The sequence below is a fragment of the Zea mays genome, chromosome 5, assembly GCF_902167145.1.
Source record: "Zea mays cultivar B73 chromosome 5, Zm-B73-REFERENCE-NAM-5.0, whole genome shotgun sequence".
NCBI lineage: Eukaryota > Viridiplantae > Streptophyta > Magnoliopsida > Poales > Poaceae > Zea > Zea mays.
In genome coordinates, this window is record NC_050100.1 from 181,839,979 (window position 1) to 181,851,634 (window position 11,656).

The window sequence follows — 11,656 nt, forward strand, 5'->3', positions numbered from 1 at the left end:
CTTTATCACACTAGTTGAGCATCTCAATATCACCAAGCCACATCACCACCATGGCTAAAATAACTCACACTAGTGTACCTGTGGACTAATCACCTGTGTATCTCAACATAAACACTTATTAGTCCATATAAGTTGTCAATCAATTACCAAAACCAAACATGGTCTCACACCCCAACAGTAGCCCCTTGCAATATTAATTTACTGTAATGATAAATTCATATTGCGACATGGACGAAGGCTTTAAGCCGAAGGTCCAAAAAACACCTTCCCTTCTGCTAGAATAGCAGCAGTCATTGACAAGCGGGACCCTCCAGTTTTCAACGCACTAGCTGTATAAATAAGAGCTCAGCACCAGCCTATTTGGCACGCTCCCTTGCCACCTGCTTTTACTCACCCAACTTTTTAGCCTGCGCGCAACAGCACTTGCTTGGTTTTAAAATTTTAAGCTTCGGTTTCGAGTGCGCTTTGTCAGCATTTGCGAAGATGTCTGAAGATAAGAAAGTTGTTGGTGCTTCAAAGCTAAGCCTTTCTGAGGAGATGCACCTGGGCTTTCTTGAATCAATGTCAAAGACTAGTACAGAGAAGATTACCAGGGAGATTTTGGAGGGTTTATCTAATGATACTGGCGACAGTGAAAGTTACGATGTGGATAGTGGTGGTGAAGATTCCGAAGATGGACCCTGGCGACCAAGCCATGCAGTTTTTGGTAAATCGAGTATTAAAGAAAATCATCTTGTCAATATGAGGGGCAGATATTTTCGGGACTTGTCTATTGTGAGGGCTGATGAAGGAGAGAAGACTTGCTCGACTCCCGAAGAAAATGAAGTCGTGATATTCCGAAGCTTCTTAAAAGCTGGATTACGATTTCCCTTGAGCAGGTTTGTCGTGGAAATACTGAAGATATTTGAAATCTACCTTCATCAACTTACTCCCGAAGCAATCATGAGGATGGGCATTTTTGTGTGGGCCGCGAGGAGCCAAGGTTTGGAACCTAATGCAAAAAGCTTCTGCAACATACATGAGTTATTGTATGAGACAAAACCCTGGGGCAAAGAGCAGTATCACAACAATTTTGGCTGCTACAGCTTTGGTGCTCGGTCTGGGTCAAGCTGTCCCGTGCCGACCTTTCGAAAGAGGTGGCCTGGCGACTGGATGTCAGAATGGTTTTATGTGAAGAATGACTTGACAATATGAGAGGATATTAAAGATATCATTATGTGCCCTATTTGGCAACGCTTCGGCCTCCGGAAATGAATGAAGCAGCCAAAGAATGCCAGAGAGCCTTCGGCGTTGTTTGCTCTTTTATTGGAACAAGGGATTTAGTCCAAGAACACATTGCTTTCAGAGTATGGCCACTTGTGGAAAAGTGGGAAATGTCGGAGGAAACCATTAAAGAGACTGACGAAGGTGGATTAGTCAGGCTAAAATACACATTCAAATACGGAGATAAGTTCGTTGAGCCAGATGATGACTGGTTGAAAAGTATTGAGGCCATAAGTGACGAATTGCTTGGGGTATACTCAAAGGCCAAAGATACTGCATTATCAGCGGCCTTCGGAGGCCGAAAGAAGAAGAGACTCAACCGAGTATTTGATGCAATTGGGTTTGTCTACCCCGACTACCATTATCCAGCACGGGGTCAAAAAAGAAAGAATACTTCTTCTGCAAAGGAAACTGCTTCAGCCGCTCCTAGCGAGCCGGCGCCAGAGAGGAAAAAGGTAAAGGTTCTCACACACCGGCCACGTTATATTGAACCGGCCACAGTGCCTGAGTTTATTGGTGAGACCTCTTCGGCCACCGAAGCTAAAGAACCAACTCCAGTGCCAAAAATCAAAGAAATGGCCGAAGTACCAGCGACAGAAAAAACAGAAGAACCGAGGACTGAAGAAAAAACATTAGAAATTTTAAGTCCTTCAACAAAAATTGAGGCAACAAAAAGCCAAAAGGGTCCAGCAGTGACCCCGAAAAGAAAAAGGATGGTTAATGTGCTGGATGTATTGGAGACGATTAAGTCTTCAAGCACAACTCCGAAGAAAATTGTTGAGACTTTCGAAGCGCATACTGAAGCCTTTGTTACCGAAGCTTCAAAGCAACAATCTAAAACTGAAGCTGGGCCTTCAGGGCCCACCAAGGTAAAATCCTTGAAAGGCGAAGAAGCAAAAATGACAAGGCCAATTTTGGTTGAAGAAACTAGCACTGCTGCCCCCGAAGCATCCCCCAAAGCCCTCGACTATATTGTACGACATGCTTCGGGAAAAAGATTATCTGAAGAAGAGATTTTTGAAGCTAATCACTATGCCCGAGAACTGAAGTATCCAAAAGGGGCACTAGTTTTCAATGGTACAGACGAAGACGACTTCTTATACTATCTCCCAGATAACAAAGAATTATCCGTCTGCCGGGAGATGGCTAGAAGCATGGGGTTCCCGAAGCTTGAAGCTGGCCTCTGTGCCATGACGAAGGACGATCTTGCGGATAGCCTAGCATACAATAGTCTGAAGGTACAAAAATTGTGAATTTTGAAGTTTATGAATTTTGAATTAGTCTTTTGTTCTTATGTTAATCCATTCATTCTTTTGAATAGGGCTTAATACTCAGCAATGCCTTAAGGGCACAAAAGAATGCTGAAGATGAGAGCTGCACTATTGCTCTCAATAACCTTCGAACAGAGGTTATCAAGCTAAGAAACGAAGCCTTGGAAAAGGACAAAATTCTGCTTACATTGATGGATAAGATAAGGGAAGACGAAGCTACTTCTAAAGCTCAAGCTGAAGCTCAGAAGCACGAAATCGAAGATCTTCGGAAACAATTAGCCCGAGCTAAAGAAGAACACATACTTGAAGAAACGAAGCGAGAACTTAACGATCAATGGGCAAATCATTTAGAAGGAACCGTTGAAGAGCTTCGTTCATCCAAGAAAAGGTGCTATGACAAATCTATAGAGTGCGTTAAGAAAATAAAAGCTAGCTTCGCCAGCGTTGGCGCATTCTCGAGCGAGGAAAACTTCACAAGGGGTAACCCCGAAGACCCAATCGAATGGATTACTCACGAAGCTGAGGCCTTTGAGGAAATTTTGAATAGCCGTGGAGACATATGTGCTTTTTCGGGTGCCAGGGGGATTGCTACTATTTTAGAGAGGAAAGGTTGCGAGCATGTGAAAGTTTTAGCACAATCCAAAATTGCCTTATCCTCCGAAGATATAAAAGACCCCTCGGCCGAAGTTAGCATGGTTGGTGGAAAATTTTTCACCGACATCTGGGATAATGGTGGCCGGGAAATGGCCCAAGAGATTATTCAAAAAAGCGAAAAAGGCATCCATGATGCTAGAAAAGTAGCAGAGGTTGCTGAGAAAAGCGCAGAGCCCAAAGGGCAAATAGGTATTAACTAGTGGTTTTTGTCTCTTTGTTGTAATTTTTTGATTTCGAACTTGTTGATGGTTTGTAATAGTAATAAGTCCGTATCTACTCTTCCCTCAGAACCTGCTGAATCATCTGCGGGCCCCCACACGAAGGGGGATGACGAAATTAGACAAATGGTCGAAGCCATCATGGATAAAGTTGTTGATCAGCTACTAAATCAAGCTGCAGAAGTAGTTCTAAGGGAAGATTAAATGCTGCTGTAAAAACATTTAGAATATAATATTTGTTGAGAAACATGTGTAATATATTAACTATTTACTGTTCTATTCTTTACGATGCATGAAACTTCATATACATACCGTTTTTGAGCCTTCGGCGAAAAAACACCTTCCCTTCTTTTCATGCTTCGTAAATAATATCCATATTTTCATAAAAACATCCGATCTTCGCAAAATCAATAACCGATAAATCTTTTCATTTCGGAGTTTGACGAAGGTATGCTTCTTCAAAATTTACTTTTTCGTGCCTTGGCACTGTTTTTTCGGAACAATCTCCAAATATCAACATTGATCCCCTTCTTGCGTCATTGATGCAACATGATGTATGATGTTATGCTATGCAAATGATGTGATGATGTGATGTTATGCAAAATGATATTTGCCGAAGGTCGACATTTATTTTTCACTGCAAGCCTCCCTTAGGAGCTTCTTCGCCTTTTACTTCAGCGGAATCAGCGTTTATTTTTCGCTGTAAGCCTCCCTTAGGAGCTTCTTCGCCTTTTACTTTCAGCGGAATCAGCGTTTATTTTTCGCTGTAAGCTCTGCATTTCCTTCGGAACGACTTTTGAGCAGAAAACTTACACTACGCTCCCTTAGGAACGACTTTTGAGCAGAAAACTTACACTGCGCTCCCTTAGGAACGACTTTTGCTGCTTCGAAGAAGTTGCACTGTATTTCTTAGAACAAAATTTTGATAATTCGAAGATCCTTCTTGCCACCATAAATTCTTATGTTTTGGCAACTTAAGCCTATGGAGAAGACATATTTTTATTATGACAGAGAACGAAACTGTTACAAGAGATTAAAAGACGATAAAAAGCACTTAAACTTCCCATAATTGTTCCTTATTAAAAAGAAAGTAAGACTGAAATGCGAATAATGCGAAAATCCACTATCGAGGTAGGATATTTGTCAATAAATATGCTTCGACTCCGGCACAGTGCTATTGACTATGCGAGCTTTGAACTCCTCTCTGAAGTCCCGCTGAAGGTGAGTGTGCTGACTCCCTTCTGGCTGCTGACCTCGTTGCATTGGTGGTGGCGGTGGAGGCTGTTGCCAAGATGCTTGGGATTGACTTGCCGAAGCAACAGAAACTGCAGGGTGATTGCCTACATATTCTGGAATGTAAGGCGAATGGTACGAAGCAGTATGCATGACTTGCTTCGGCTGGCTCTATTGCGCTGCAGCTTCTGCTAGCTCCTTTTGCTTCTGGATGGTAACATGGCACATCCTGGTGGTATGGCCCTTGCCTTCACCATAGAATAGGCAGTAAATTTTTCTTGGTTGATCTCCAAATCTTCCCCCGAAGCCCCTGGCGCCTCTGCCCCTTGGCGCTGGAGGCCGGAAAGAGCTTTGCTGTTGCCCCGAAGCTTGCGAGGAGCACTGTGGCCTTTGCTATTGACTCCCTTTGTCATCACTTTGAGTAGAATTGTGAATTGACCTAACGTGCCTCGGATGGAACCTTCCTCCGAAGCCCCTGGTCATTTCAGAGAACCTGAATGCTTCCTCCCTTCTTTGGCGAAAATCGTTGTCAGCTCGAATATACTCGTCCATCTTCTAGAGCAACTTCTCCAAAGTTTGAGGAGGCTTTCTGGCAAAGTACTGAGCTGAAGGTCCCGGCCGAAGCCCCTTGATCATTGCCTCAATGACAATTTCATTGGGCACTGTTGGTGCCTGTGCCCTCAGACGCAGGAACCTTCGGACATACGCCTAAAGATATTCTTCGTGGTCCTGGGTGCACTGGAATAAAGCTTGGGCAGTAACTGGCTTTGTTTGAAACCCTTGGAAGCTGGTTATCAACATGTCCTTTAGCTTTTGCCATGAAGTGATTGTCCCTGGCCGAAGAGAGGAGTACCAGGTTTGTGCAACACTCCTGACAGCCATGACGAAAGACTTTGCCATGACCGCCGTGTTGCCACCATACGAAGATATGGTTGCTTCATAGCTCATCAAGAATTGCTTCAGGTCTGAATGACCGTCGTACATGTGGAGCTGGGGTGGCTTGTAAGACTGTGGCCAAGGTGTAGCCTGCAGTTCTGTTGACAGAAGAGAAGAATCATCAAAAGCAAAATTTCCATGATGGAAATCTTCATACCAGTCATCCTTGTTGTAGAAGCCCTCCTGATGAAGCTCTCTGCGTGGAGGCCTTCGGTTCTGGTCATCTTGAGCAAGATGACGAAGTTCTTCAGAGGCTTCGTCTATCTGCTTTTGTAGGTCAACTAGACGAGCCATCTTTTCCTTCTTCCGTTGGACCTGTTGATGGAGCATCTCCAAGTTTTGGATTTCTTGATCCAAGTCGTCCTCCGGAGGCGTTGGACTGGTGGCTTTCCTCTTCTGGCTTCGGGCCTCCCTAAGAGAAACGACATCCTGATTGGGGTCCAGCGGCTGCAGAGTGGCAGCCCCTGTCGCTGAAGCTTTTTTCGGCGGCATGACGAAGGTGATGCTTGCCGAAGGTGTCCAAAACTCAAAAAATGGACGTGAGTTCACCGGAGGTGGGCGCCAATGTTGGTGACTTGTTCTCAAATGCTAAGAGTTAAGAACAAGGCAACATAAAAAGTGTTAAATGTTAAATTCATTCGTCCTTATAAACATTATGCCCCTTCGGATATAATGAATTCTGGACGAAGGTTACGAAGGAAAAGACCTTCGTAAGATCGATAAATGGTAAAAAAGAGCACATATATGAAACACGAGTAATGATACAAATATTATCATCAACTTATTTTTATTACCAAATTCATAAAGACAAATTATAAATGTACCTTCAGATTGATGAAAAGTAAAGGTACAGACGTGATGCAAAAAGCGTATGCCGAGTCAGCGTGAACAGTACGGGAGTACTGTTCATCTATTTATAGGCACGGGACGCAGCCCATGTAAAATTACATTGATGCCCTTTACATATATCAATAACTCTATAGCAACCCTTCGAGGTTTAATTTGGCTTTTCATCTTTAAGTCGGTTCCTCTTTTCTGCCGTCATGCCGAAGCTTTTCTGCACATAGCTTCGTGATCGTCTTATCCTTCGTCGTGGTCGCTTTCTGTTCCAGCCAAGCTTCGTCTTAACAATGCTCTTGTATTCCCGCAACCTGACTCCGAAGATACCTGTTCACATGTTTCACTCGAAAAACATTGTCAAATCATGTTTTTGAGGACCTTCGGAAGCCGAAGGCCCCCAACAGTTTGTCTACTTCTTGTGCATCAAATTTATCATCCTTTGGCTTATATTAACTGCTCCTACAATTTGAGGTATCATGAGCATGAGCGAAAGTAATTGGTTCTATGTCTATTTTATAAATCATATCACCAATCAATACAATCATTACTCAATAATATTACTGTAAACACATGTTCTTTTTTGTTTGATTGTGTTCGATGCCTAAATAATCAATACTACAAGACACAACAATGTCACAGACTCATAGTAATTACAAGCAGCTATAATCACTAGTAGAAAAAGACTCAAAGCCTGCGGTGCGTTATATTTTTATAGGCGGATTTGGTTATCAACCGTCTGTGCTATTTTTAGTGGCGGTTTCTTAAGAAAACTGCCACTAGAAATCGTATTTCTATAGGCGGATCCTTATGAAAACCGCCTGTAGAAATCTATGATTTCTAGTGGCGGTTTTCTTAAGAAACCGCCTATAGAAATCGATTTCTAGTGGCGGTTTTCTTAAGGAACCGCCACTAGAAATCATTTTTATCCTTAATTTCTCGAGTTTTTCAAACGACCTCGTATGATGAAACTATCAAAATAAAAATTGTAGATCTCTAAAAATTATAAAACTTTGTAGTTGATAACTTTTTTATTTGAAATCATTTCGGCTCTCAAAAATTGTATCTAAGGGTGTGTTTGGTTACAATGACAGGACGGGATGAGACGGGACGATCCCTCAAATAAGGTTGTTTGGTTCAGGGTCAGGGATTGGGACAGGACTATCCCAGTGTTGTCCTCAGTTATCCCTCAAAATTGGAGGGACGAGAGAGGACACCAGGGGACGTCTCTGTCCTAACTGTCCCGCAACCAAACACACCCTAAATTTGTCAAATTTAAAATTCAAATTTTGCAAACGACCTCGGATGAAAAAATGTCAAAATGAAAGTTTTAGAACTTCAAAAGTTATTCAACTTTGTAGTTGACAACTGTTTTATTTGAATTCGTTTACGGTCTCAAACAAACAATTTACACTCAGTTAGTTGTAATATGTGGGCAACAAAACTACACACTAAACACAAAGCATGCCATAGCCGGAGTGGTAGAGGAGGGTACGCGTGAGGCTGAGGTCAGGGGTTCGATTCCTAGCAACTGTGTAGTGCACGAAAAATTCCGCGACAGGTGGGTGGGTGGGCCGCGGGTCTCCCTAATAAAAATATTTTTTTTACTATTTTAAAATCTGTTTTATGTTTCCTGGAAATGATTTTCAGTGGCGGTTTTATTACGTCGACCGCCAGTGAAAATTGATTTCCACTGGCGGTTACGAAAAACGCCACTGTAAATTACGTCCGCCACTATAGAGCTCATCTGTACTAGTGAATGAAGTGTATGCTGGGGGCAATGAACTACGACAATGCTGACTTGCTCACTCATAAATCTCCATGCTTCTTATTTTTTAAAAATTGGAGAAATGTTTTCTTTCATAAGCTCTTACCATTTGGGCACCCTAACACATTTGGTGAATCTACGTGAAGGAGGGACATGGATGCCACTAAACAGATGATGTTGAAGTGATGGGAGTAACACTGGTGGCTCTAGGACTAGCCTATTTAGAATACCTATTTTAGGTGGTTTGCACACTGCAACTATTGGTCATGATTTAAATTGCATTAATGAGATCTTGTATTTTTTGCGTGGATACTTTGAGATTTAGACCTCAAATTTTCTTACTTCATCCTCATATGAGATACTTTCAGAGTTGCTGCTATAAAGCTTAACATGTTTTGAACCATTACCAACTGCTATGACAGGCTTCTTTGAAAGGACAATGGGCTTTTTTGCAGGTTTATCAGCTTCCTCAACGACATCTGCTGGACGACATATGCACTCATCATAATCGACATCTTGATCACGGTTCAATATCGATTTATTTTTACCTAGGCCATCAATTTTGTCTTGAGTGATAATGACTTGCTCTATTAAGATTATGACCAGTTGTCATATCCAGAAAATTACAGTTGCAATTTTGCATCTATTCCCAATATCATGGTGTGTGTTCATCAAGAAAATTGGGCATAATATGGTTGTGAATTATAAACATCAGTAAAGGTCCATGAGCATAATGAAATTAGCAGCCAAACAGAGGATAAGAGAGAATAAGGCTGACCACACCACAATGGAATCATCTCTGGTGGATAGACAAATTCAGGAGTGAAGCTTGTGACCTCTTCACCGCCGAGCGCGAGCGTCACCGGCCTGCTCTCGCCGCGGAACTGGTCCACCGTGCTGAGTTGCGGTAGAGATGGAAACCACGGTGAGCTAGACTGAGACCACCGGATTACCTGGACTCGATCCGACTCAAAGTCTGGAGTTGTGTAGCACGCGTCTTCAGTGCACGCGCCGAACAGCAATGCTATGGCATCTAGGAACTCCACCACGCACCTGTGCACGAAGTAGCCGTTCGCGCGGCGACACACGTAGTTGAACTGCACCAGGTCACCCTCCCGCGCCTCGGCCCCCTCCCCCTTGACGACATCTTCAGAGTTTAGATCAAGAAGCGAGCGCAGCTCGTTCCATGAGCCATCGGAATTCAGAAACATAGCTCAAAACCGCGAGAAACATGTATGTCTGCGACCACTACCTTCGAGTATGACTCCACTCCCCAGCTTCCGGTACCTGAAAGCTTCGAGAAACGGAAGCAGCAGGTCAGGTGGTTGCCTGGCCACCGGAGAAACCTGTATGTCTGCGACGACGACTCGTGCTGCCGCGTTACCTGGTGACATCAGGCTTCTTTGCTCGCGTCGGCGTGGGCGTGGAGAGGGCCACGGCGCCGACAACCGCCATGTCTGAGACCGCCCTCCGCCTGGAGAGCGCGCAGGTCGCCTTCAGATATGGAGCCCTGCTGCGGCGCGCCGGCCGGATCTTCTTCTTCGTCGTCGTGTCTGAGGTTGTTGGCCGTGACCGTGGGGTGGGGCGAAATACCTCCGCTTCGCCTCTTCGGAGCTGGCTGGACTGTGGCCAGCCGGATCCGCGACGTCCCACCACCCCATTCCAGCAGCTTCCCTTCCTCCTCCTAGCTTCCCCCATCCTCCTCACTTCCTGGAGCCGATGGAGCTCCGACCCAGAATCCCACTCCCGTCCTCTCCTACCACGGTTGCTACGGTATAGACTATAGTGTACACTTTACAGTGCATCCCCGAAATCTCGCCACTCGTTCGCAACCCAGTCCGGTGGGCCCGAGTGGCTATTGTCGGCTCCAAGAAGCTCGCACCGTGGTCGCGGGCGGATGGCGGCGAGGCTCGCGGCAGCGGTGCTGCTGTGCGCCTGCGCGGCGGGGCCGGCGACGGTGCTGGCATCGATGGGAAGAAAGATCTGGCGCAGAGGGAGCGGCTGCCATGGATGGAAGGGCGCGGAGGGAGCACGACTGCCATGGATGGAAGGGACCGAACCGTGCGCTATGGATGGAATGGCGCCGTGGGGGAGGCGACCGAGAACGACATAGACGCGATGGTAGAACGTGGCGCACGGGTGTGGACGCCTACAATAAAATCTTATAGAGTAGTATATGTTTCTTTTTTAAAAAAAAGTATCATTGATCACAGCAATTCACAGAATCCACAGCACACAGCACATGTGACGAAACGGGGTACAAACTAAAAACAATAACCCGGTCCGGTTGCGGAGACGAAATGCATGGCACTAGCTAGCAGCATATGTACAGGGAGCAGATGAGACGAGAGGGACACATGTCGTACGCTATGAACAAACTGAACAAGTGTAGCAATATAATACTGTACTACTACATGATGGAGCAGCCGTTGGGGTCGGTAGCGGCGGCCGGGTAGTACTCGTAGTGCACGGCGGCGGCGGGAGCGGCGTAAGGCGGCGGCTGGTAGCTGTAGTACTGGGACGACGGTTGCTGGCCGTAGTGGTAGTAGTAGTCGGGCGCCGCCGTAGCCGTCGTGGTCGTGGTCGGATAGGCGTAGCCGTAGTAGTGGGTCTCTCCGTTCCCGTACCCGGCGTCGCGCGAGAGGCTGCCGCCGGTCCGGGACCCGCCGGAGTAGGCGGAGTGTATGGTCCGCAGCTCGACGACGTCTGCGTGGCCCACCTTGCGGCGCAGGCGGGTGGTGAGGTGGTTGCAGTCGACGCCGTCGCCGACCACGCGCAGCAGGCTCTTGCCCTTCCCCGACAGCGTCACCGACTCCACCCCCGGCGTCGCCGCCGCCACCTTCATGGCCTTGGCGTGGCCCTTCTCGGAGCCCCCCTCCTCCATCCGGATCACCATCTCCGTCTGCACGCGCACGAGACCACACTGATAATTAAGTACCCTTGCCCTTGGTAGTGGTACGGTCAGGTGACAAGAGGAATGCCAAGGCTTGTCAGCCTTAATTACCAATGATCATGATGGAACCGTCGGCTTACCCTCATGCTGTAGTGCTAGTAGTAGTAGTACGTAGTACTAATCCGTATCGCTGTTGTTTGTCTAGTGACTGCGACGATCGAATGGCTTTATGATTAGCTTTCAACAAGCTGCCTCGTTGGTTCCTGAGAAGAGGAGGGTGCCTGTCTCGCCTTATATATACATACAGGATTCCTAGAGAGAGTTGAGCCGAGAGCAGAGGAGACCGACCGCGTCGGTGCCGAAAGCGCGTTACTTTCAGGGCAATTGCCTAGGCACTGCCCACTGCGTGCCGCCGTCATTGGATTCTTTTTCTTTGCGTCGAAGCAGAGTACCGCGCACGAACACCCAGAGGAAACACTTGCATGCATACGAGAGGAAGGAAGCCTTCACAACGCACCACGCCACGCCACACCCCAGGGTTGGTTTGAGACTTGACAGAGCCACCGACCACCAGCCACGCGGT

General features: G+C 46.1%; 1 protein-coding gene across 2 annotated transcripts; it reads right to left on the minus strand.

Moving 5' to 3' along the window:
* Nucleotides 1–10,357: 10,357 nt before the first annotated feature.
* LOC100278087 (uncharacterized) lies at nucleotides 10,358–11,338 on the minus strand. Of its 2 annotated transcripts, none has more exons than XM_023302468.2 (2): nucleotides 11,185–11,332; nucleotides 10,358–11,082 (listed from the first exon to the last, which is right to left on the minus strand). In XM_023302468.2, exon 2 carries the CDS (start codon nucleotides 11,074–11,076, stop codon nucleotides 10,591–10,593), a length of 486 nt encoding a protein of 161 aa, XP_023158236.1. In that variant the 5' UTR covers nucleotides 11,077–11,082; nucleotides 11,185–11,332; the 3' UTR covers nucleotides 10,358–10,590. The 2 variants fall into 2 exon arrangements, with proteins under 2 accessions (XP_023158236.1, NP_001339682.1); NM_001352753.1 differs by having other exon boundaries at nucleotides 10,370–11,082; nucleotides 11,214–11,338.
* Nucleotides 11,339–11,656: the final 318 nt, after the last annotated feature.